General features: G+C 44.7%; 1 protein-coding gene across 4 annotated transcripts in view; it reads right to left on the bottom strand.

Moving 5' to 3' along the window:
• Positions 1-580: 580 nt before the first annotated feature.
• Positions 581-26,612, bottom strand: part of LOC120401980 (spermatogenesis-associated protein 7 homolog) — a 114,269-nt gene continuing 88,237 nt past the window's right edge. For all 4 annotated transcript variants that reach the window (XM_039532272.1, XM_039532276.1, XM_039532273.1 and 1 more), the window contains 2 exons: positions 23,934-23,991; positions 581-3,162 (listed from right to left, as the gene is read on the bottom strand). In XM_039532272.1, the coding sequence (XP_039388206.1) occupies positions 3,037-3,162; positions 23,934-23,991 (184 nt within the window). In that variant the 3' untranslated portion in view covers positions 581-3,036. The remainder of the gene's footprint in view (positions 3,163-23,933; positions 23,992-26,612) is intronic.

Here is a 26,612-nt window from a genome sequence, read left to right as displayed (position 1 = left end):
GGAGAGTTGTAAGGAGGGCTTTGAAAGAAGGAGGGGACTTTGCAGATGGTTATGGGGGGCTCTTCCCAAGCATATGTCGACAGTCAGCATGGGAGAAAACACAAAGGTGCTTGTTTAAAAATTTAACAAATGGATGTGTTATGGGCCAATCAGAGGCGGGAGTTGACATTTCAATAGTGAATGAAAAAAAGGATACCTAGGTTGGGGTAGGCCATAAAGGAGCTAGGAAGTGAAGACAAGCAGCTTGTTTGTTACACTAGAGCAGGCCTGCACAACATGTGGCCCGCGTTGCCTCACTGTGCGGCCCGCGCGAGAATTTTAAATCCCCCGCACACGGCGCTCTGCGGGCAGCCCAGAGCCCTTTAAATCCCAGCCACAGCCGGGAGTCAAAGGGCTCTGCGCTTCCCGCAGAGATTCCTGGCTGCGGCTGAGATTTAAAGGGCTCAGGGCTCCCTGCCACTGCGGGCAGCCCAGAGCCCTTTCAATCCCGGCCACAACTCCAGCGGATGGGCTGGGGCTGTGATTTAAAGGGCTCAGGCTCCCCTCTGTGGCAGGAACTCTGAGCCCTTTAAACCCCTGCCCAAGCCCCGGAAAGCACTGGGTTCCCCCAGCCAACAGAGCCCCGGGCCCTTTAATTTGCCCCTGAGGGCTCCCAGCCACCTCCTCAGCTGGGAGTCCCTGGCTGATTTAAAATCAAGTATCACCTCCCCACCCCCAACCTTTCTTTTTGGCCCACAGCTGTTTTGGTGGGGTGGCGCTGGGGAAGGAGGGTTTGTATCTGCAGGGCTGGACGGCCCTGGGGCGGGGTGTTTTCGCAGGGCCGGGAGGTGCTCGGGCGGGGGGTGTTTTCATGGGGCCGGGGGCTTTCAGCCCTCAGCTGTTTTCTTTGGAGTAATGTGGCCCTCACCTCTTTACGAGTTGTGCGGGCCTGAACTAAACAAACAGTACAATTTTGCTCTAAGCTAAACTGGTGTTAATGGTTCATTTTTTCAATTATTATGAAGGTACTAGTATTGACAGCATAATAAAAGTTGAGCTTTAGACTTAAATAAGGAGTCAACGTCTTTTATGTACGGAAAACACAGCATTATCCTGCCTGCTCAAACTTACAGGACTTTTCTTTTGAGCACAGAATTAATTTTCTGAGAATTACAAGAAAATAAATAAATTAGTTAAATTAATTGAAAACTGGGACCCTTAAGAAATTTAGCATTTGTATCACTCTTTTCTATGTCCCAAATGATCTTATCACAAACTCTTCAAATGTTTTATATCATTAAAATTAATTGAAAACTTATGTGTACGCTATATTGCAAGAAATTAGGTTGCAATTAAGCTATGTTAATGATTTTTTTAATCTAATTGTTATATAGATTACACACAGGGTCAGTTCAGCTGGTCAGGTAACTTTTAATTGGGACCACTGTGACATCAGATGGAACCTCACCAATCCCACCCCCCTTTTTCTAAAGTTAATCTTCATGGAATAGTTCTATGGGGTGTAATGACTCTGTGGATGAAGGAGACTGGACATGAGTTGAGTGCTCATTGGTAATTAGTTGGCCCGATTTCACAGCTCTTTGAAGGTTTCATGCTGGCACTCTAGCTTGGGTATCAATGCCTGAAAGGCTCCCAATGGCACTGCTGCCTTAGCTCTACTGTGCATCCAGGCACCCCCTGCAGGGAAACTGAGGCAGATAGGCGGAGTCTTTAAATTTCACAGACATTGAGACTTACAGACTGTGCTTTACCCATCCCCTTTTCACACAGCATGACTCTCAATAATACCACTCTCTAAAGCAACAAGTCAATTGCAAATTAAGAGACGGATTCACTTTATCGGCTTTGTGTTGTTCTAGCGATGCCAATTAGCATTAAGTTTAAATGGCCAATGCATCCTGGCTGCTTTAGGCTGTTCTGGTACACCAGCAAATCTGACCTTAACAGTTAAAATTAAAATAAAATGATTAAAGATTGACACGGCATATCTTCTAATAATTAGAAATATCATAGTAGCATTTTCTTTTGATTCCTTGTTTGGTGATCATGTGTGAAATTTTCAGTAATTAAAAATTAACGAAGCTCATAAAAAATGTACATTAAGATAAAGTTATGGTTGTGAGTATATATCAGTAATGTAAGGGTAAAAAAAGATTATAGGGGTTTTATAATTTTTCCCAACCCATCTTGACTTTGTAGTGACGACACGAGGGAGACGAGTTTGGAAAAAGGTCGTTTAAAAAAATCAGTTTTAGCTGAACTGGGGTCACAAAAACTAAAACATTTATTGTCCTTCAGTTATTACATGGTGTCACTACAGGAAAGAGTTAAGGTTGTGTTAATTGTGTATTTTCATTTCTTAACCTGTTTGTACTACTTTTTAAATGTAACTTTATTGCTGAATTTCCTGGATTTGTGGTGCTTAGTTTTGGGAAAATTTAAAGCATTCCTGTAATGTGTTTTAGTGGTATGGACACTCTACCTTAACTCCCTTTAAACTTAAATTTTTTGTATGATAACATTTTCAAAGGCTTCCAAATTGCTTAGGAGCTTCAGTCTTTGGAAACAAATGGGACATGATCTCCTGAGTTGTTTAGGTGATTTTGAACATTTTACCCTCAGTTCTTAATTTCTGATCTATCTATAATCAGGTGTGTGGCACATAAAACAAGAAGAATTCCTAAAGTGAATTCCTGGTAAGATGGTTGTATAAATTAAGGCAACTTTCTGAGCCAGGGCTGACAAATAATAAGTGAAAGCACACTTGTCTTTAGCACTCCATTTTGATTTATGAAATTCTCCATACAAATGCTGCCATTGGCACTCCAGTATTGTTCTGTAAACAGTAACCTGACTATTACAACAGTGATATTAAACTATTTTATATTCTGTTGCAGAGAGTGCATTGGCTGGATTTTTCCTTTTTGTGCAAGGCTTACAGTACAATTCATGCTAATATAAGTCTAGATTGCTATCTTTGTCTCCTGAAGTGTATGGAAATGGGAAAAAAAATCAATGTGACTTGATAGTAGTAGGCTACAAACATGTTTTAAAGGTGCTGGTATCACTATGCTGTATGCCAGTGTAGCTGATGGAAGGGTCCAGTTGATAAGTGCGGTTCAGCTCATCCTTCAGGTCTTGAAATAGTCTTCTCATTTTTACCTAGTAATGAAAGAAAAAGCACAAAACTGAGATTTGTTTGGTTGCTGCTTGTGTGTAGGATTATTACCAAGGATGAATGTTTTGAGTTAGATTCTAGTGCTTTGGATTTTTAAAGTTCACTAGGCTGATCTACTCTGATTTCTTTGCAACCCATTCGACACCATTGATTTCAATGGGATTCCAAACTAGAAAAGCACAAGGAACCCTCTGTCACAAAACCTCCAGAGGGTTACATGTACTCCAAGAGCAATGTGTCAGTGATCACACTGTAGAGGCACTTAAGGCTAGCTCAGTGGACCTCTTTTGAGATACTCAAGCACTAGGTCACCAGAGTAATACAGGACAACCGCATAAAGAAAAGGAGACGAAGTTGTGGCATATGGGGATGAAAGAACCCTTGATGTACAGTAAGGACCTGACCTGTTCCCATTGAAATCAACAGAAGATTTGTCATGGGATTGAGCAATAGTGAAGTAATTAGGTTTTGCCATGATTAGTGAGTTGACTTATCATAAGAATGGCCATAGTGGGTCAAAACCAATGGTCCATCTAGCCCAGTATTTGGTCTTCTGACATGGCCAATGCTCCCAGCTTTTGGAAGTTAGTGGCTAGAAACACCCAGAGCTTGGGGTTGCATGCTTGACCATCCTCGGTAATAGCCTATCTTCCATGACCTTATCTAATTCCTTTTTTAACACCTTTATAGTTTTGGACGTCAATATCCCTTGCCAATGAGCACAGATTGACTGTTCACTGTGTGAAGAAGTATTTCCTTTCATTTGATTTAAACCAACTGCCTATTAATTTCATTGGGTGACCCCTGGCTCTTGTGTTATGTGAAGGAAGAAATAACTCTTCCTTATTCACTTTCTCCACTTATCATGATTTCTCAACATTTCCCATGTCAGCTACAGCCCACCTAGTAACTCAGTTCATTCATGCCCAACAGTACACATATCTAGCTCTCAACTGAATTAAATGCATTTACCAAACCTCATCCTATGCTGCGTTTTGAAGCACCACTATTCAAAGGGAACACTGGGCTGCCCTGCTGTGTACACCACTGCAGCAGTTCATGCTAACTATACATCGCACTGTTCACGAGAATTTACTAGTCCTGTAAGGATTTTTCTTGAGAAGGGGAAGAAATGCTTTAACACTGTCCATCTTGCTGATTTTTCTGCTTCGCTCTATTGTCTGCTGCTGGTACTGATTGCACACACCTGTGTCACATTTTAAGGAGAAAACGTTACCACCACATTAGGTGGAGCTGCTATCTATATCCAAATCTGGGCAGCTTCAGACATGTACATTGGAATATAATTCCACATAGTCCTACAATCCTTAGAAGACGATCCGAGTGGGCAATAAAACATGTACTAAACTGGATTTTTTTTTGCATTAGGAATTACAAATGTGCTCATTTTACAAATGAAAACTTGGCAGACTAAGATAAATGTGCCCTGTCCTGAAGAAAAACGTTAGCCCTTGATGTAGATTACAGCCCTTCACTATAGATTTACCTCTGTGACTGGTTTTGCCTGCCTGCTTCATGTTCCTGTTCATTAGGATTTAGGCCAACTTGACGTTGTAATGGCTTTAATTCCCTTCACTACTATGAAGGAAAACATGGCCTACCTAGCAACAGCCTTATTAAGCAAGATCTGCTGAGGCTTTCAATCCTCTGTGGAGAGTTCAGTTGTTCAAAACATTTTTTAAACTTTCTGGTGATGCTGATGAATATTTGGTTGTCTTCTATAAAATGTGGATTACAATATAATCTCAACCATGATAGTACTGAAATTGATTTTATAAACCCTACGTTAATTCCTGGATTTGCATCAAAATGGAACTAGTAAGACTGCGGTTCCAAAGATGGTACGGTTATATATAAAACTTTTCAATGTGCAATGTGCTCAGAAACTGAACAGCACTTTGAAAAGCTAGAGGGTAACTTTAAAACAATGCAGTGTCCTCAAATGTATTTGCATTGTTTTGTCTTCTTTGAATGCCTGACAAATCAGTCTATATTCATAATTCAAGCTTTCAGATGTTTATGTGAATGCTTCTGAGATTGATCTGTGCGCTGCAAAATCCGCAACCCTCAATGTTCTCCTCTCCGTGTCCCATTTTATAAATTAAATAGAAAAATGACAGATTAGTGAGAGTCTGTTTTCAATATTCCATACTGTCTTCTGAGAGTTGTGAGTTCCTTGAGGGGAGCCACTTAGAGTAGGTGTGGAACACGATGTAAATGCTTCTAATAACATTGCTGAAAAGACAAACATTTAATTTACAGACACTTAGGCAATGAATCCAGACCAGATTAACACGTTCTACATTTTGAGTTTCATTGTCCTACATCTTTTAGAGGCAAATGAGACAGAATTGTTTTTTTCCTTTAATTTGCACTGAAATAAGTATTTGTTTTTATTCTTTCAGCCGTGTGCTAAGTAACTCTTAATACACTGTGCTACTACTGATTATTAAAAGTATGAATGGCCTGGATTTATTATATAATTGAGAAATAACCTATCAGTAGTTTTGGTCAGCAGCGATCAATTAGGGTCCTCAATTCTTCTGAGAGAGTCAAAAAGAAATGTAAGCAAAACACAAGAAGTAATTCTACCATTCTATTCAGCACTTATAAGACCCCAACTGGAGTATTATGGTGAGTTATGCACACCACACTTTGGCAACGAAGTGGACAAATTAGAGAAAGTGACGAGGTTAGCAACAAAAATGATTCAAGGTCTAGAAAACGTGATTTATGAGGAAAATTTGAAAAAATTGGGTTTGTTTAGTCTGGAGAGGAGAATACTCCCATGGAGGCACCACTCCAGGGGTCACTGGGGTGCTCCTCCCTACGGGTATTGCTAGGGGAAAAACTTCTGGTGCACGTGGCGAGCACGCACACCTATTGTGAAATAGACATGAGCAACACATTTCGAAGAACACCAGTTATGGAAAAGGTAACTGTCTTTCCCCCTCTGTTCAGCATTGGTGAGTCCTCATCTGGAGTACTGTGTCCAGTTTTGGGCCCCAACTACAAGGAGGATGTAGAAAAATTGGAAAGAGTCCAGCGGAAGGCAACAAAAATGATTAGGGGGCTGGAGCACATGACTTACGAGGAGAGGCTGAGGGAACTGGGATTTTTTAGTCTGCAGAAGAGAAGAATGAGGGGGAATTTGATAGCTGCTTTCAACTACCTGAAAGGGCGTTCCAAAGAGGATGGAACTAGACTGTTCTCAGTGGTACCAGATGACAGAACAAGGAGTAATAGTCTCAAGTTGCAGTGGGGGACATTTAGGTTGGATAGTAGTAAAAACTTTTTCACTAGGAGGGTGGTGAAGCACTGGAATGGGTTACCTAGGGAGGTGGTGGAATCTCCATCCTTAGAGGTTTTTAAGGACAGGCTTGACAAAGCCCTGGCAGGGATGACTTAGTTGGGAATTGGTCCTTATTTGGGCAGGGGATTGGAATAGATGACTTTCTGAGGTCCCTTCCAACCATGATATTTTAGGATTTCCCATTTATGTGTGTGCAACTGTTTGTTCCTTCCTAAATTGAGTACTTTGCGTTTGTCCTTATTGAATTTCATCCTATTTACTTCAGATCATTTCTCTAGTTTGTTCAGATCATTTTGAATTTTAATCCTAACTTCCGAAGCACTTGCTAACTGTGACGCCCCTAGGGCCAGGGCAACACAGCCCAATGGTCAGAGTCTATTGAGCAGCCCTTAGTGCAGGGCAGTTAGGCCTATTGGCCAGAGTCTATCAAGTGCCCACCAAGGGGTGCAGCGGCCCTGGTACAGAGGCCCAGGCCCACCCGACTCCACCAGGCCCCCAACCTAACAGTGGCATAGCATCCTGCCACTGACTCAGCCGGGGGTCCTACAGAAACACGCTGAGTTTTCCCGAGTGGGAGGTACCACTCCGTCACCCTCACTGGGTCACTTCCTACTGGTCTCTGTGTTGGTCTCCCATAAGCCTTCGGAGTCTCCCTGGACAGCTGGGCTGACCACCTTCTCTGACTCCTCCAGTTGCCTGAGTTCAACTGGGCCCGGGGAGGCTCTGATTCCCAGTGCATTCAGGGGCTGTGGCTGACCTACTACAGAAGCTTCCCAGACAGCCCAGAATGAGCTGGGCTTCCTCCCTTTATACTACTAGAGCATTTAGAGCATGCCCAGTCCCGCGGGACTTCTGCTGTCAATAATATGTGCCTAACCCTGTCTGGGCTAGTGCAGGGTAAGCAGATCCTGTCACACAACCCCTCCCAGCTTGACATCATCTACATAATTTATAAGCGAATTCTCTATGCCATTATCTAAATTATTGATGAAGATATTGAACAGAATTGGACCCAGAACTGATCCAGCTTGACTATGAACTGATAACGACTCTCTGGGAATGGTTTTCCAACCAGGTATACAGCCACCTTATAGTAGCTCCATCTAGGTTGTTGTAGACGGGTCGGACTCACCCCTGCGGCGCCTCCTGCTGGTGACTCTGGGAATTAGCTCTCTGCAGCGCCCTCTGCAGGCCGGTGATCTGCCTGTCTTCAGGCCCCCAGTGTCCCTCCCTGGACCCGGTGCCCTTTCACATGGGGTGCTGCCCCTGGCAGTAACCCCTTTCTCTCAGGGTTTCCCCTCTAAGGGAATCCCCACCCTCTATCCCCACCTTGCCTCAGTGTATGGCTACTGCCAGTCATTGTCTAGCCCCATGTCCTGGGGCAGACTGCAGTATCAGCCTACTCATCACTGGCAAGGAGGGTTTGGACCTGCTGCCTTGGCCTACCCCTGGGCTGCTCTCTGCAACCCCCAGTACCAGTTGGCCTTATGCTAGGCCACAGCCTGGGGCTTTCTAGGCTGGAGCTCCCCAGCTCCTCAGCCTTTCCCCAGCCCTGCTTCACTCAGGTATCCAGTCTCTAGCTCCCTGCAGCCAGGCCCTTCTCTCGCTCTGAAGGCAGAGAGAGACTGTCTGGGCTTCTGTCTTCCCTGGCCTTCTTATAAGGCCCTGTTCAGTTTGGGGCGTGGCCCCAGCTGCAGCCACTTCCCCCAATCAGCCCAGCCTAAAGGCTGTTTTCTCCTGCCACAGCCCTATCCCAGGGCTGTTTTTAACCCCTTCAGGGAAGGAGCAGGGGTTCACCCTGCTACAGTTGTATTTCCCTAGTTTGTTTATGAGAAGATCATGCAAGATAGTACCAAAAGCCTTACTCAAGTCAAGATATACCACATCTACTGCTTCCCCCATCCACAAGGCTGTCAAAGGAAGCTATTAGGTTGGTTTGACGTGATTTGTTCTTGACAATTCCATGCTGACTGTTGCTTATCACCTTATTATCTTCTAGCTGCTTGCAAATTAGTTCCCCCATTATCCTTCTGGGTACTGAAGATAAGCTGACGGGCCTGTGATTCCCTGGGTTGTCCTTACTTCCCTTTTTATAGACAGGCACTATATTGTCCCCTTTCCAGTCTTCTGGAATCGCTCCCATCTTCCATGACTTTTAAAAGATAACCAAAGACATGTTCCAACATGTTCTGGAGGGCAGTCACAAACAAGTCCCCCAGAGACAAAAGGCTGGCCAATGGCTCAGCCAGGTGTTAATGAGATCAAATGGACCACCACCTGTGTAAGTGGCCACTCTTTGGCAGAAGAGAGGTATGGGAAAAAACATCTACATGTTGACAATGAAGTAGTTTGTTTCCTGGCCAGACATCAGCTGGAGATGATACTTGAGCAAGAGACGGGCTATAAGAGGAGAGGGCTGATGTCTCAAATCATCTCTCCTTTGCTTTCTGCCCCTGGCATCATCCACACCTGAAGAACAAAGGAAGTAGCACTGGACTGGGGGAGAGATCCTGACTGAAGGAGGTTCACTCAGTAAGACTGCTGGAACATGTGGTGAGAGAGAGATCTTTGCTTTGTATTAATTTATCTTGTTAAAAGGTAAAACATAATGAATTCCTAACTTATTTCTTTGTAACCAATTCTGATTTAGATGCCTCCTTACTTGTAGTAATTTAAAATCTATCTTTCAGTTGTCACTACATTTGTTTTGTTGTTTTATCTAAGACAGTGTGTTTGGACTGAAGTATTTGGGAAGCTACCTAATCAAAATGTTTAGGATTTCTTCACAAAAAAACCCAGCAGTTCTCTCCTCCTTATGATTTGCTGGGGACAAGAGGGTTTAATATACTTGCTTTTCACAACTGCTGAGCTGGGGAATTTGGAGAAATAAGTTTCTCACTTCAATTGGACATGATTGGCAGTCTGTGCATAGGGGGCCCAAAACTGCACACTCTGGCAGATCAAAGCAAGTTCAATATAATGCGGTTTCACCTATAACATGGTAAGATTTTTTGGCTCCCAAGGACAGCGCTATATCGGGGTAGAGGTGTACTATTTTTGCCCTCACCATCTCATTCATTTATATCTTTTAGCTCATTAAAAGGAGACTCAGTGACTTGGTATCTTTCTTTTTATTCAGCACCTTTCATCTACAAGCCTCCCAAAGAGATTTGCACCCCACTATTCAGACTACATAGCCCAGGCTCACTTCAATCAGCAACAAAATGCAGCCAGTGCTGGGGTGAAATATAATAGCCATTTAACAGAGTGCGATGCAATAGCGTGGTGTGGGAAGTGAAAAGTTCTACCCAGGGCCGGCTCCAGACCCCAGCGCGCCATGGACCCCCGCAGGCATGGGACCAGTGGAGCCGCGGGACCAGCGAACCCTCCGCAGTCATGCCTGCGGGAGGTCTACCGGAGCCGTGGGACCAGCACCTCCCGCTGGCATGACTGCTTGGGGTGGCCAAATTCCTAGAGCCGCCCCTGGTTCTACCATATCAAGTTGAAACTGCAGAGTGAGTTTAAGTAAGCCAAATGTAACTACTTGTGGCAGAAGACTGTCCTCATGGCATTTTCTAACCAGAGAATAACCACAGCATGTTGATGAAAGAATTGCATGACATTCTGTGATTGTTCTGGGGGAACCAATTTTAACAGTCTATCAGCACCAATGTGCTTTCTATCTACACTAGAACGGCAACACAGCTAGCAGCAAGAATTCCTTTAAGGAGGTGTAATTGTAACTGCTGGCAGTGCTTGTGAACCACTGCAAGCATTTTTTTGGTGCACAGACACATGGTTTCTTACCAAGCATGGCAGATGTTTGCAATTCCAAAATTCTCTAGTGTAATCAGATTTTTCTGTGCTATCCTGTGACCGACTTTTGCCCACTGCAACCTTACAAGTTATGGGATATGTGCTAAATGCATCTGTGATCCAGCAAAATAGGTGAGCAAGAGAGACTGATTTGAAGACGCATCAATAGGTTAGATTCCTTCTAGTAAGTGGACCCATCAATAGGTTATTCTTACAGACCAGTAAGGAGCCCTACACATAGCACTATTCCATATTTAAATAGTGCCTTTCATATAGGCATTCACATACCAAGCTGATCAGTGCTATTTTAAATACATACAGTGACAGATTCCAGAGACTCAGAAACTGCTCTGCAAATGTAGAGTCTGATCCTACAACCTTACTCAACTTGCAGGGCATTACTTGCATGAACTCATGTAGAGAGAAGGGTTGCAGGATTGGACCCGCAGCCCACTGAAATCAATGGGAAAACTGACTGCAGTAGTAATTGAATGGCACAGAGGGATCACTATGTCCACCATCAAAATGCATGAAATGAAGCAAGTTTAACAGTATATAGCAGTGCTCTACCCTAGGTCAGGGCAGGCAGTGAAGAACAGTGTATCCAAACAAAACCTCAAAGAGAATACAACTAAGCAAAATGTAATCACTCAAACTAGAATTTGACTAGGACAGCAAGGATAATGCTTCTGCTCTTACAGAGAAGGACCATGGTATTGTTAATGGGCATAAGATCCCTGTTTTTAAGTCTCATCCTGAAGCTGCAACCTCCAGCAGAAAAGTATCATGCTGGGGCCATTGCTTCTGTGTGGACTCCAAGAGAAGAGTTCCATTTACTGGCTCACTGGCAGAATTTTCTGTAAGTCAAAAAACAGTACAGAATTCTATCTAGAAAGTGCAACAGATTAACAGTTGGACCCTGTTTTAGTTTCACAGCAGGAATATTTGGATATTTACTGCTACCTGTCTTTAAAATAGGTCTGAATGCCACATCTAGTTACAGCATATAAGAAAACCAAGTTGTTGTTACCTTGGATTTAAACAATACCAGTACATGATGCTGAAAATGTTTGCTGTAAATGCTTATAAGTTTTGATGATTAAACTAGTAATTAATGCTTTCACATATCTCAAGTTACGCTGGCCTGCAGTTATTCCTCCTTATATTGTGATCCCATTTGCTCTGCCAAGCTAAGTAGGGGAGGGGTTAGTACTGGGATAGGGGAAAACACCTAACCAGAGAACATCTAGGAGACAGTATTGAGGGATTCAATACAGGCATTCTTTCTTCTGCTTCAATACTGAAGCAATGAGCCAGCATAGTGTTAGCACTGTGCTTCTAGCCTGACCATCTTTTGGATATAAGGTACTAAAACTATGGTCCTGACCACTTATGACTATTAAAATCCCATTGTGCTTTCTGCAGGATGTTGAATGTCCTACACAAATTCCAGATCTAGTAATTACTTTCTGCCTAGTTAAATGGCTCCCTGCTAGATGAGGCATTCAGCTGCCTATAATATTCTTCACTTCCTATCCTAAAATGTTTAGTAAGATTGCTAAGTGCTGTTTAACAGCTGCTGTGCTTCACCCCCAGGCTAGCTGGAGTGGTGTCTGGGTACCGGTGGTTGAAGGAGCACTTCAGGATCAGCTGAAATTAAAGGCATTCCATAAATGTCAGATATTGCTACATTGTCTTCTAAATCTATTTTATCTTTTGGTTTCTATGACAAATTTCCAGGAAAGAAGTTACTTGGAATGAGCTGTTTTGCAGAAGAAGAGCCACCAGGGCCGCCGCCCCCACCCCACCCCACAGCTGCTGTTATTTACCAGCCATTTCACAAAATGGTATGCTGTACTTACTAACATATTGCAGCAGCTAGCTTAGGGCTACTTGATACCAGTCAGCTCTGTGTTCTTCGGGAATCAGGGCGCAGTATGCAGCCTGTCTGACTCATGAATGATACCCTCCCACCAGCCTCTGCTTAAACCAAAACCTATCAGAGAAAAGACTTGCAGAGAGCAATGAAGGGTGGTGGGAGACACACCTAGACCCCTCCTGATAAGGGTGACAAGATTAAGACATCTCCATTAGAATACAGAATGAAGAAGAAAGACAACTCCCCTAGCCTCATCTGCATGAAAGATGGGACAGGGCGACATCTCAATTTGCATACAGAATGGAGAACAGAGAACCGCACTGAACTCTGGGACCAGAAAAAGCAGGGAAGCACTGCATCATGGGAATCTCTGCTCCAGATGCTAATGAACCTATGCCTGCACACACCCAGCTCAGTAGTTATCAGACCAATTCTAGTAATAAATCCTTGATTGCTATCCAAAATACTGAGGCAGCCTAGTTGCATTGTGAGCTCCCTGGAAGAAAACACCACCCATAGCCAAGAGTGATCAGCTCCTATTGTCTAGCCTAAAGAAAATCCTTGAGCCATCAGTTTACCTATAAACAAATCTAGTGTTCTCCCTTGAACCATTGTATTTTCTCTACTAAAATCCCTACTTACCCTCCAGTCAGTTTTCTGATGCTTAGATCGAAACTATGCATCAGTTCCACTGGGACTCCATATTCCTCTGACTGATCATGCTGGGGACTCTGCCTGTCTCCTGCCCTCAGGACCCTCAGCTACCACCATCCAGTTCAAGCTTCTGGGAGCAGTGAGATCCCCTTCTCTTTCTCTTCGTTTTCCTTTCTACCTTTGGTATTAATCTTTAATAATGTATGTTATGTTGGTTTAGCCCTCCTTGTGCAGTTATCACTGTTATTCAATAAATAACTTTTATGGTTAAGTTGGTTGCTTCTCTCTCTCTCACTGAACTTTACTCTTTTGCGTTTTTAGCTTCCCCCATTCACTCTGCAGCAACATTTCTTTTACCTAAGCTAAAGATCCCTGCAGTGCCCAAAATACCGTGGGGTTTGCTCATCAAGTAGGTTACTCCCAGTACAACTGTGATGTGAGAGTGGGGACTGGGACGTGCTGAATCTGGGACGCTTAAGGGTAACAGCTTGCAAGTGCTGCTTGACCCAATCCATGGAGCCCAGGGGCATATAAGGAGATACAGCTTGAAAGTGCTGCTTCCTCCAGTGCAGTGAGTCCAAGGACATATAAGGGATCAGCTTGACAGTGCTGATTGACCCGGTCTGCTCAGACTTGCTCTGTTAATGTATGTGTGGGTGTTCATCTGGTTCTGGGGCTGGAGAAACCCAGCCCTAGGGAACCTAGGTCCTGCAGGATAGCTCCACTGGGAGGGGACTTGCCGAAGGGAGAAGTAGAGCTCCATATAAAAACACAAGTGACACAAGCAGTATATTGACAGAATTACAAAATACCCCGGACCTCCCTCCCAGAAGAGTAACCCGAATAAATAAGCCTACCCCAAAGTAACGGGCAAATCTGGTAACATAAGAGTGACATTTTCCACCTTGTTGAATTCCTAGAAGCCCTCTTTTTGGTTCCTAACATGAGAAGATACATTTTTTTAAAAGAAAATTTCTCAAGGAAATTAGGGCTTCTTGAATTGAATCTGAGCATGGAACAGATTTTGAGAATGATCTTCTGCATCACTAATGTACTTCTAAGGGTTAATGGACGCCCAAATTTATTTTTTGATTGGGGGAAAGGTAAGCAGCCCTTAAGACAGTAATCTCCAATCAGGATGATCCTTACTGCAGAAAACGAAGAAAATATCTCTCCATAAAAGGCTGTCAGAAAACTCCTGGATTCCTTAATGTTAAAGATAAAAGGCTGCCATAAAGCCTAAGGAAATATTTATGAATGTTCAGGGCTGGATAGGTGCAAATAGTTTGGAATTATGTGTTCCTCATGCAAGAACATTAACTCCAAATGCAAACAAAATTGCTCCTCGAAGTATTTGGCTGAGCCTGGGATGAACGTGGTGTCAGGGTGGAGACTAGTGAAGGGACTGAACTCCACCAGAGAGAGTACTCCCCCTTGTGCCTCCATTTGCCACTGATAAATACATATTCTATATAAATCAGTCACTATGGGTGTTTCATTTTAACACTTCTTAAATATTATAACTTCCTGTGGCTCCAGTGTTTGTCCTTCTTTCACTTTCCTTCCCAGGGTACCTTGTAGTGTATCTTTCCCTGTGTCATTCTACACACTTTCCTTCCCTTCCAGCTTTCCCATTCTCCTCTTTCTTTTGTAACCTATCTGTTCAAACTCTCATCTCCCCAACATCCACTCAAGCACATAATCTCCTTCCCTAACTTGGCTATGATTCTGCTCTATCTTGCCTCTTTTCCAGAGATTGGGAGGAGGCTACTGCTGCTGCAGATGCTTGTCTCCTCATATAATATGGCTCCACTCACCACACTGGTGGCTGCTTCAGTTGTATTGGGGATTAGCTCCGCAGATCAGTACGCCCACTCCCGGTGGATCCTCACCTGCCATCACTTCTGCTCTCAGACCCACATTACTTCAAGGACTACAGTGTTGTCTTCATAACACAGCCCTTCAGCCGCGTCATGATCTGTGCTACCCCATTCCGAGGGCAAGTGTTGCAGTCCAACTGTCCCACCGTTTCCCCAGTTGTGACTGCAACCAACTGTCCAGCCACTTCCCTGTGGCCCCTGCACCCTCTTCACCCTTGCCTCAGCCTGCAAACCCCAGCAACCAGCCAGCTCCCCTGGTCCTTGCTAGCAGCACTGCTCTGTCCAGGGTGATAGCTTCTTTCTGCCTGCCAGGCACCCAGTTCTCCCTCCGTGAGTTCCAGGGAGTAGCTGATCCTGCTCTGCCCTGCAGCTCTTCTTAAATGGGCCTGCTGTGCCCAGATTGGCTGTTCCTTGCAGCTCCTCTTGCATGCTACTGTGGGATGGATGCCCTATCACACCTAGTAAATAAGAGGAAGAGCTTCAAGCCAAATTGGGTGGCACATGAGGCTCAGCAGAGGCAAGTTAAAAGAACAATGGGCAAGGCCACCCAATTCAAAATAGCTCTCTGGTGATGCACACATAGCAAGGGTCCATAGTAGGTGCTGTTCAGCTGCCATCAGGAACAGAGATCAGCACTGACTTTGGAGAGTATCATGGCCAGCTCTAGGTTTTTTGCTGCTCCAAGCAAAAAAATTTTTGGCCGTCCCCCACCCCAGCCCTGGGCTCCCTCCTACACCCCCTGCCGCCCCAGCACTGGGCTCTCCCCATCCCCAGCCGCACCCGCACCCCCTGCCACCCCAGCCCTGGGTCACTGGTAACTCACTCCCAGGGCGGGTCATTCAGCAGGAATTTTGGATGTGCACAAAACAGAGATAGGATTGGTTCCCATATGGTTACAGAACTGCAGTAAAGTGGAACAATTTTCAGCTTGTGTGATTGGAGGATATATGGATGCATATTATAAGACCGTCCTACATAAATGAGGAAAAGTTGAGGTGCCTTTATTATTCTTTTGTTCCATTCTTTCTTTCTATGGGGAATTTGCCAATGCAATATCACTGTCTTCCTTTTAAACAAACAAACAAACAAACAAACAAACAAACAAAAGGCAATGGCTATTGAAAATAGCAATTCCAGTCCTAATAACCACTGGGAAGCATTTCTTGCTCAATTTCATCCTACTTTTTCTACAGCAAGTTACAGTGGATCAGTATATTTGATTTGGGAGAAATGAAGTAACAGTTGCCCAAATTGAGCTTGAGCACTCCTGAATTTTGAGGGTGTTCAAATCTGGAAGGCAGGTGCTAGATTCCCTTTCTGGATATAGCTAAATCTGGAAAGAAGTCAATTTCTGCGTCCATAGCTCAGAAGTGGAAATCCTCCTACATGCCTGGTACTGTACCTAAAGCTGCCCAGGTCCTCTAGTAGAGCCTCCTCTCTATTATGTTTCATTTTAAATTCTAGTGGGATCCACGTACCTCCCTTGCTAGACTTCAGATAGAGAGGGGCACTGTCCATTTAGCCCACCCAATTCTTTCTTTGGGGGCTGCAAAGTGAGGTCACACCAGTATCCCTAATCCAGTCTGGGGATGTCTTCTGAAGGGGATATCTGGGCCAAAGCCTTCTACTCCTTGGTCACACTTGTTCCCCGTTCTAGGGTTACCTACTATATGTCCGTATTTTCATGAATATGTCCGGCTTTTGGGGTTTAAAATAGCCGTCCGGGAGGAATTTGTAAAACTCTCAAAAGGTCCGGGATTTCCCTCCCAATGCAGAGCACGGCATGGCTGACAGGGCGGCCCGGCCAATTGAGCCACTCACATCGGGGCCTCCAGCAGCCAGAACCCCTCCCCTGCTTCCCCCGCTCCTCCCCTGCAGCCTCAGCGCACCGTGCCAGCAGCACTCTGGAGGGACGGGGCTGCACACTCCACAGAGGAGTGAAGCAGTGTGTCTGCAGCAGCGTGTCTGGTTCCACATGCAGCATGGTAAGGGGGTTGGGGGGTTGGAGGAGGAGCATGGGATCCCAGGGGGCAGTCAAGGGACAGGGAGCAGGTGGGGTTGGATGGGTTGGGAGTTCTGGGGGGGCTGGCAGGGGACGGGTTTGGATAGAGGTCAGGGCAGTCAGGGGACAGGGGTGGAGTCCTAGGGGGCAGTTATGGTGGGGGGTCTCAGGAGGGGGAAGTCAAGAACAAGGAGAAGAGAGGCTTAGATAGGGGGTAGGGTCCCAGGGGGCGATTAGGGGCAGGGGTCCCGGGAGAGGGCGATCAGGGGACAAGGAGCAGGGGGGATTGGATGGGTTGGGGGTTCTGAGGGGAGCAGTCAGAGGGCGGGAAGTGGGAGGGAGTGGATAGGGGACAGGGCTAACCCTCCACAACCCCTCCCCAGTGGAGTGTCCTCTTTTTTGAATGTTAAAATATGGTATCCCTACCATTCACAGTGCCACCCCATTCTAGCACTGAGCTCTCTATTCACAGCAAGCTGCAGCATGAGGTCTCAACTCCCTGCCTCTCCCGTTGATAGCTGCCAAGAGAACGCTGGGAAATGTAGTTCTTTCCCTGCTCCACAGCTGGCTCTATAGCAGAGGTCTCAAACACGCGGCCCGCGAGGTTAATTTCTGTGTCCCGTGAGGTCATCACAGCCCCCCCCCGCCCTCCTCCAGTATTTAGCAATAGCAGCTCCGGCCCGACACGCACCGGGGACAGGGCAGGATCCCTCCCTGCCTGCCTGCCCTTCCCCCGCGCCGCTCCAAGAAGTGGACGGAACCTGCGGGAGAAGAGGCACGGGTATGTGTGTTGCTGTTGCTTGGTTCCCTGTTCCCAGCCAATGGGAGATGCTAGGGGCAGTGCCTGAAGCAACAGCAATACACACACCCCGTGCCCCTGCTCCCCTATGTTCCAGCCACTTCCTGGAGTGGCGCAGGGGCAGGGTGGGCAAGCAGGCAGGGAGCCTGTCCTGCCCCCGGTGCGCGCCAGGCCAGAGCCTGCCCCCCGAACCCCTTCTGCAGTCAACTCCACTACCCTGACCCCTTGCCATACCCTTCCTGTACTCCAACCCACTGACCTGAGCCCCCTGCCGTACCCTGCACCCTGACCCCCTGCTGCACCCTGCACCCCTCCTGCACCCTGATCCCCTGCCCTGACCCCCTGCTGCTCCCCCCTGCACCCCAACCCCCTGCCGCACCCCTCACCCCAACTCCCTGCCCTGAGCCTCTGACACACCCCACACCCCTCCTGCACCCCCTGGGGGCAGGGAGGGGACGGAGTTGGGGTGGGGATTTTGGGGAAGGGGTTGGAATGGGGGCAGGGAAGGGGTGGGAAGAGGCGTGGCAGGGACGGGGCTTCATGGAAGGGGTGGAGTGGGGTCAGGGCCAAGAGCGGTGGGGGGGAGATGTCAGTAATGCAGCCCTCAGGCCAATGCACTAGTCCTCATGTGGCCCTCATGGTCATTTGAGTTTGGAGACCCCTGATCTAGTAGATCATCCAGGCCCGCCCATGCAGGATTCTTCTATAAAGCGCTGATAGGGACAATGCACTAAAGTCTCAAAGTAACTGGGCTTCCATCACCTCCCTTATGTGTGAGTGGGGAGTAAGGGAAACTATTCTCCAATCTTACCTGTGTCAGCAAGTTTCTGACAATCAGAGTACATTTCTCATTTATTTAACCTAATCCTTATTTATACCTCTTTGTACCCTTCTAGATGATATCTCTCCCTCCTTAGTGCTTACACTTTTCAAACTCATCTGGATGATCTTGCTGTTCCCCAGCACTCACTGCTTAGCCAACCTCAGTTACAGCTGGCATTTTAAAAACTCTCCCTTATAAATCAATTCCTCCTCTGCTCTAATCATTTTTGTTGTTTTCTGAATTCACTCTAGTTAGTTAATAATTTTGACAGGAATATGCCCAGACCTCAACTTTTTAGTCCAGGGGACATTACAGTAAATTCTTGAGTAACAAATGCAGTGCAGTGGGGTAGAATAAAAAAATGCACTACCATTTAAGGACCCTATCTTTAGAAGTGCTGAGTGCCTCCCGTGAGGAATAAAGCCCCCTCCAATTCCCCCTGGAGTGGAGGGTGCACAGTACCACAACATATGGCATTCAGGATTGGGTAGGATTAGACCTTAAGCAATATACACTCAGCATTGTCTAGTCAAGACTAAATTACAGATCCTTTCAATTTAATGCATCACTTCAGAAAGTTCCTTTGTCTATGAAATTAACCTAGAATTCACTAACTTCAGCTCTGATTGTTCTTCAATAGATTTTCCCCTGCCTACTGACTGTCACTCAGACTAATGTCAAAACTGCTACCAAAAACACCCATTCTAGCTGAATTGAGGCACTTCAAAAGACACAAAATCACGTTTTGCATTCCAATTACTTTGTAATTATCTAGATTGCTATTTAATCTTCATGCAAGGCTCATGGTTTCACTCCCACATAACCTACTGCCTAAGAGAGTACACCAGACAGCACTCCTACACTATGGAAACAAGTAAGCAAAGACAGCCCTACAGTTGTAAAGGACATTTTCATGCCAATTCCTCAAAAACATTCTACCTGAATCTATTGCAGCGGTGTGACTTTTAAACAGCGATGTCCTAAGCCTTACCCAATTAACTCCTGTTGATCATTAAACCCTAGGAAATTCCCTGTATTAAGGTCTTAGTCATTATAAATCACACATTGTTGGTTTGTGTGACACTCAGTTTAGCTCTGTTGTGTACATATATTCTTATAATATACCCAGCATTTCTGAAGAATGAATGCCCGGTGCACCAATAATAAATACTGTTAATTTATATGTGTCTTCCTTCCTTTCATCTAAAAAGATGCCAAAGCACAGTACATAAATACACAAAGTCATACGGAAAAGGGCTCCCTACACACTGAACTATAAGGGACTTTGAGGGTGTGTTGGTCAAGGATACAGTGACTAATCTTTTCTCCTATGAAAGGAACCATGACGTCTTAGTTGTCCACTCAGAAGAGAAAGAAACTCAATTTTTAAATTTCTCACCCAAGGGAACCCCATTCAGTGAGCTGTATAAATACCCTGTTATATTTTAGTACTTTGTGCCTAGCACAACAGGGCCCTATTCATTGACTGGCAAAACTCCAGATGCTACCAGAATGCAAATAATAATACATATATATCAACGATGGAAAGATACAGCAGTCAGCCAGTCTGACTCTGCTAATCATTTAGGACCTGGGCATCCTGCCCACTAATGCAAGCACAGAGGACAGAGATTAGAGGAGATGGGCCTAGGGGAACGTGGTCTCTTTGACATTCTCCCTTTTCATTCCCCCACACACACCTCTCCCAGTCCCTCTATATAGGTACTGGCTCTCTGAATGAGCAAGTGGTGTGCTACATGCAGTGCCCCTCTCACATTGTATTCATGGGGCTCACTGGTGGAAACTAACAGTACAAGGTGCAGGACAATAGTGAATCAGACCCTTAGTGAGCATGCTGGTAGCTTACAGAAGGAAATCCAATTACTCATCCAGAATAATGCTTCAACAAGCAACAGATTTGAGTCTCATTGGAAAGCTGTTTCTTCCAGGGGCAGAGAACTGAATACTAAAATATTTAACATTTCTGAGAAAGTTTTTAACACAAATGTTTCAGTGGCGTAATGTGAGCAACATGGATCTCCTGGGTCAGATATATGCACGAAGGAAAACAAAAAAAGCTGAAGTTAGTGTCCAGCAGTCAGCAGTACCACCGACGAGAAGGACCCAGAACTTTGATTTCCATAAAGGTAAGTACCACAAGCTAGTGCAAGGGAAGCAAGTGAGAGCTACTTTTCTCTAAATGTGCCATTCACCAGTTTAGTAAGGAACTAGGTGTTCTGGGGGGTCCCAGGCCACATCCCCCACACCCCGCACCCCGGCCCAAGTTTTAGTCAGGGGTATATAGTACAAGTCATGGACAGGTCACTGGCTATGAATTTTTGTTTACTGCCCATGACCTGACCATGACTTTCACTAAAAATACCCGTGACTAAACCATAGCCTTAATAATAGTTCACTGAAGGGTGGTGTGAAAGGTGTCCACCAAGAGCCAGAAGCCGACTGGTTGCCAAAATCATTGTGAAATGTATGTACCGATAATATTTAAGGAGGTATGTATCTATACTGAAAATTATGTTCTTAAGGTCTTGGGGTTAAGGCATGTCACCAGGAGGTGACATACCATGGAGATGATCCTTTCCAGCCGGAGGTAACAGACACCTATCTCCCTGTCTGGCTGTTCGTGTACTGTATGCCTCACAATGTATGACTATCTGCATACTGAGCCAGCTGCCAAATAAGAGACAGCGAAATCTATAGGATGGAACAAACAGAGGGAGGGAGGTACCCTCTTTATAAATAAAGACAAAGGACTGATCTGATATATCATGGAGTGCAGAGTGACATACTAAATCCTTCACCGAGGAAGCAAGCTGATGGGATGCTTGTCTTGTGAAAGGAGGGTCATAGGCAGCCTGGTTGTATAGTGCTGCAAGGATTTTGGACGAGCAATACTTTACATGACATGAGAACATCTTGTTAATTAAGTCTAGGCTCTCAAGTGCCTGTTATGATTTTATTTTATAAGTAACCATTTGTTTCCTGTCCTTCTGCTTGCTACAACTTGAGTCTCTCCGCTATGTTTTGCTGAATAAACTTGGAATTGATTTCACTATATACACACCTAAGTGCTGTGTGTTGAGCAGAGGTGGAACTGGTAAGATGGAGTGTACTATTTCTTCGAAGCAGTGAATCTGAATACTGCAAGTGTCCAGTAGACCAGGTGCTGGACAATCCAGAGAGGCACTCAGAGGGCTTGAGGACTGAGGTGTGCCAATAGCTAACCTGCAGAGTAACAGCGGGACCTGCCTGGCTTACAGGGACATGCTTGTGTTGCCTGGGGCCCATGAAGTGAGACAGGCACTGAACTCATTCCCACAAGAAACTACACAGGCGCCTATGCCAGGAGAGGGGTTCCTGTTCATGGACGGCTTGCTGATCTAGGCACCTCCCTGCGGCCTGGACTTAGATAGCTATCTGTGAGAAAGGGGCAGAGTTTAGCGCATTAGACGCTCCCACTGTCTAGCTTAGACAGGGAGCCATCTAGCAGGCTGGCTTTATGGACCGTAGTCTAAAGCGTCCCCTCCCTCCTTGCATTATCTAGGGCAGTGGCTCTCAACCTTTCCAGACTACTGTACCCCTTTCAAGAGTCTGATTTGTCTTCAGTACCCCCAAGTTTCACTTCACTGAAAAACTACTGGTACAAAATCAGACATAAAAATACAAGCGTCACAGCACATTCTTTCTGAAAAAATGCTGACTTTCTCGTTTTTACCATATAATCATAAAATAAATCAACTGGAGTATAAACATTGTACTTACATTTCAGTGTGTAGAATATAGAGCAGTATAAACAAGTCATCGTCTGTATGAAATTTTAGTTTGTACTGACTTCACTAGTGCCTTTTATGTAGCCTGTTGTAAACCTAGGCAAATATCTAGATGAGCTGATGTACCCACAAAGGACCTCTGTGTACCCCCAGGGGTACATGTACCCCTGGTTGAGAACCACCGGTATGGGGGGGTGGGGGCTTAGCCACCTAGGTCGGCTTTGTGGATCACAGTGTTGTTCCTGTGATTCTTCTGGGTGTCTAAAAGTTCGGCGCTGTCAGGCTCAGCATTGCAATGCCTCAGTCTCTTCATGTGACTTGCCGAAGTTCACACGAGCAGTCTGTGTCACAGCAGAGACTTGACCCCAGTCTCCCAAATCCTAGGCCAGCGCTCTAACCACTGGATCATCCTTCCTCCTCTTTTTTTACTGTCCTAAGTGGTTATCAACTAACTTTACAATCCAGTATGGGTCAGTCCTAGAGCTGGACAAACCATTTCCAAAGAACAAGGTATTACTTTAAACCCCTCTTTCTGTTTGTGAGTTATCCAGAAGGAGGCTTCACTCTTTTCAGATTAGCTCATTATTTGACACTATTTGTGTGAGTGCATTGCTACATATGGGTCGCTCACAAACTCTTTGTCAGGGCTTTTGCTTAAAATGTTTCCTCTTAGTAATTTGCTATTTGTAGTGACCGGTTTCCTGTTCTATTATTTATTTGAGTGGGATAATGTGAGCTAGTGGCTAGTGCACTGGAGTGCGATGCAGGAGACTGGGGTTCTATTCATGACTTGGCCACTAGACTGCTCATTGACTTTCAATAAGTCACATCGCCCCTTCTGTGCCTCAGTTTCCCCATCTGTAAAACAGGGGATTGATCCTTACCTCCTTGGTAAAGCACCTGGAGCTCTATGGATGAAGAGCTAAATGGTGTGTTATTGGTGTCTGGGAGCCACCGCCAAAGGTCAGAACCCCATTTTGCTAGACAGTGTATAAATATAGAACAAAAAGACTGTTCCCGTCCCACAGACTTTACCCATGTTGACTGCTATCTGACTGGATGACTCCAAAACCCACAAAACCTTCAAGATGGCTGCCAAACACTTTCAGCATGGATGCATACTCATAGCTCTTTTATATTTTTTTGCAAATGAAAATTTGCTTAGAAATACCCAGGGTGTGAAAACAAAAGGTATTAGCAATAGCATCCAGGCAGATCTGCAGTTCTTGTCTGAATTAATGTTCATGATGCTTTGCAGTATTTACTTGGCTTCACTCAGTCTGCACTTTGGTCCACAACATGCTGCAGGGAATGGCTTTTGAAGCTGAGGGAACTTCAAAGTTTGTTGCTGAGCTTTGAAGTTCATTCTTCTATCGACCCACTTTCAAAACTAGGGCTACAAATCCTCCCTTGCTTTGTCTGCTACAGCAAATGGCAGAAACAGCAGAAATCTGTAGAGACAAACACTTCTTGCACAGAGGCCCTGTGCAATTTAACCAATCTGACCACTAAGTACTTTATCAAAAGCTTTTGGGAAGCCATACTAGAAATGTACATACAAGCATGTAGGAAAAATATTTTTTTGCTAGCTCTAGCTATAACACACCCTGTGGCTGTTGCCTTTTGTCAGAACAGGGTTTCTTCTCTCTCTGCCCCCTCACCTCTTTTCATTTAAATTCCGTAGGAGTCAGAATGGCATAAATTGTTGTTGCGCACTGATATTAAACCATTTCTCCTGCTCTGGGTGACAGAGTATTTAATAATAGATATTTTTGCTCACCTCATCAAGGTCATGCCTTCTACTTCTAATGTGCATTTGAAATATATCTTCTATTGCCCTTAGAAAGAGAAAAAAAAAAGAACATCAGCACACAAAAAAGACCACTCAAAAGACAATACATTTTCAAATAAAAAATACCGATTGGTCCATCTTTCAAATCTTTATAGATACATCCTAACTTCTCACTTTTACTCTAGATCCCTATTTTTCTACCAAAGGTATAATCATATTTTTTAACGTCACAAGTATTTGAAAATTTAAAAAAAAATCTAATGCCCTTCATTCTAAAGTACACACATCAATCAGTGAGAGTTCTGTCTGGGATGAAATACAGCCAGATAACAGTAGGGATCATCCTTCATGCTTTTAATTTCAATCCCTATATATTCCTTTCTTCTACCTTTAATGGAGGGTCTGTCTACGGTACCAATATAACACTCAATTACAACATGGTGGCCCCCTTATAACACTTGTATTGCAAGTGGGATCTAAGCCCCAGTAAGCCACTTCAGACTCTCCTGCTATGTCCCACCCACACCACAAATTGTAACTGTGGGGTCAAGGGATTATTGTACCCTTTGTCCCAGCCATTCCTGGATAGACCAGAACCTGACAGCAAGACCTATGAAATTATGAGTTAGAGTTATCAGCAAGGTGCCCATCCAACAACTGAACCCACGGAGGAAGGCTCCTCGGACAAAGTGAACTGATAAGACATAGCTCAGGTAAAGAGATTATAAAAAGCGGAGGTCAAGGCAGTTGCAATGGGGTAGGAACTGACCTGGAATTGTGTAAATCTAAACAGGGGACTTACAGCTGTTTCTTTTCTGAATATCTCTCAAGAACTTGACAACACCTTTCTAGAGACCTCTGAGAACCTACACAACGGTAGCGCAGTAGGGGTGAATCTATCATGCATCATTTGTTTTTGCTCATGGCTGAGACACAGAGCTCAAAGAGGAGACCCTCCTCCTCAAAGAGGAAGAATGAGCCAGCTCGGACCTTGTAACTGTCATGAGTCACAGCATTCTTTTTCCACAGGCTGCTATAAAGCGTGTTAAACCATGTGACTAATAAAACTTGCTTTTGTTTAAATTTGTCACTGTGAACATCTTCTCCATATTCGTGTTAGTAAAAGACATTATAACTGTCATATCTACACAGGCGGCTCAGTTAAAGAAAACATATTACGCCCCCGGGAAAGTTGGAAGCTTCAGAGGGTGAACACTCTTTTTCAGGCAGCCAAAAAACATAGCAAAACTTTGCATAGAAGACAAGTAACAGCTTGGCTTTCAGACCAAGATGCTAACACTTTACACAAACTGGCGCAAACACATGTCAAAAGAAACAAGACACTGGTTTCAGATGTGGATGCACAATGGCAGATAGATTTGGTGGATATGCAGCAGGTCTCCGCACACAACAATGGTTTTAAGTATATCTTAACAGCGATAGACATTATATTTAAACATGCTTAGCCCCTGGTCCTAAAAGACAAGATGGGAGGTGACGTATCCAAGACCTTTAAAACCATTTTCTGCAAAGGTCTCATGCCTCAAAAATTACAAACCAAATGGGGAAAATAATTTTAAATAAACTACTAAAGCAACATAATGTTCACCATTTTATTACTAATACTGAAGCTAAAGCAGGAGTTGTATAGCCGTTTAACATAACTTTAAAATCTAAGATGTGGAGATATTTTACAACCCACAACACCTTTCACTACAATGACGTGTTACCGGAGTTTATAAACAGTTACAACTATACGTACCAGACCTGCTGATGTTAACCCCTCCTCCTCTGAAAGTATGAAAAATATTTTTGAAGAGAGTTTTAAACTAAAGAAGATTGTTGCCCCTTTTAGAAAAGGTGACCACATGCAACCATCTAAAAGCAAAGGAGCTTTTGAAACAGGTTATGAAGAAATATTTACTGATGAAATATTCAAAGTGGATGAAGCCTTAACCCTGGAACAGAGAACTATATGCTGATGAAAAGATTATGGGGGAGAGAAAGTTGCTGGCTCTTTTTACCCTCAACAATTACAAAAAATTAACCCCAAACCAGACAAGATTTACAGGATTTGAAAAAAAAAGTTCTAAATGAGAAAAGAAAGTGGAGAAAAAAGTGGCTACTGGTGAAATGGTTAGGGTGGCCCAGTAAGAGTTGGGTGAAAGGTTCTCAACTGTGGGACATTTAGATGTGAAAGAAAACAATTATTCCTGCAAAGAGTGAGAAAACAAGTGACAAAGTCTTTTACACTTGCACTGATTGGTCACATTGTTATTGGGGAGGACCTATGGTGCTGAAACCATTTCCATTTGGTAGAGAGCAGTGGAGAGAGTTCTTAGAAGAGTCACATACTAGCCTTTCCTTCCTGTCATGTGCTAATCTCTGCCCTGGAAGTAATACAGCATGGGAGGGTCTTATGGAGCAGGGAAGGGGCCTTATAGAGTTGGGGCAGGGTCAACATTTGAGTGACATTGTACCCTTACACTACTTACAAGCTATCACTTTAAATCCTAAGAATTTCTTGGTCTTGCTTGCAGGCAGGGGCGGCTCTAGGCACCAGCAAAGCAAGCTGGTGCCTGGGGCGGCCAAATCTAGGGGGCGGCAGGCTGGGCCGGTGGACCTGCCGCAGTCATGCCTGCGGGAGGTCCACCGGAGCCGCGGACG

The sequence above is a fragment of the Mauremys reevesii genome, linkage group 3, assembly GCF_016161935.1.
Source record: "Mauremys reevesii isolate NIE-2019 linkage group 3, ASM1616193v1, whole genome shotgun sequence".
In the NCBI taxonomy this organism is placed as follows: Eukaryota; Metazoa; Chordata; order Testudines; family Geoemydidae; genus Mauremys; species Mauremys reevesii.
This window is presented reverse-complemented; position numbering and strand designations above follow the sequence as displayed.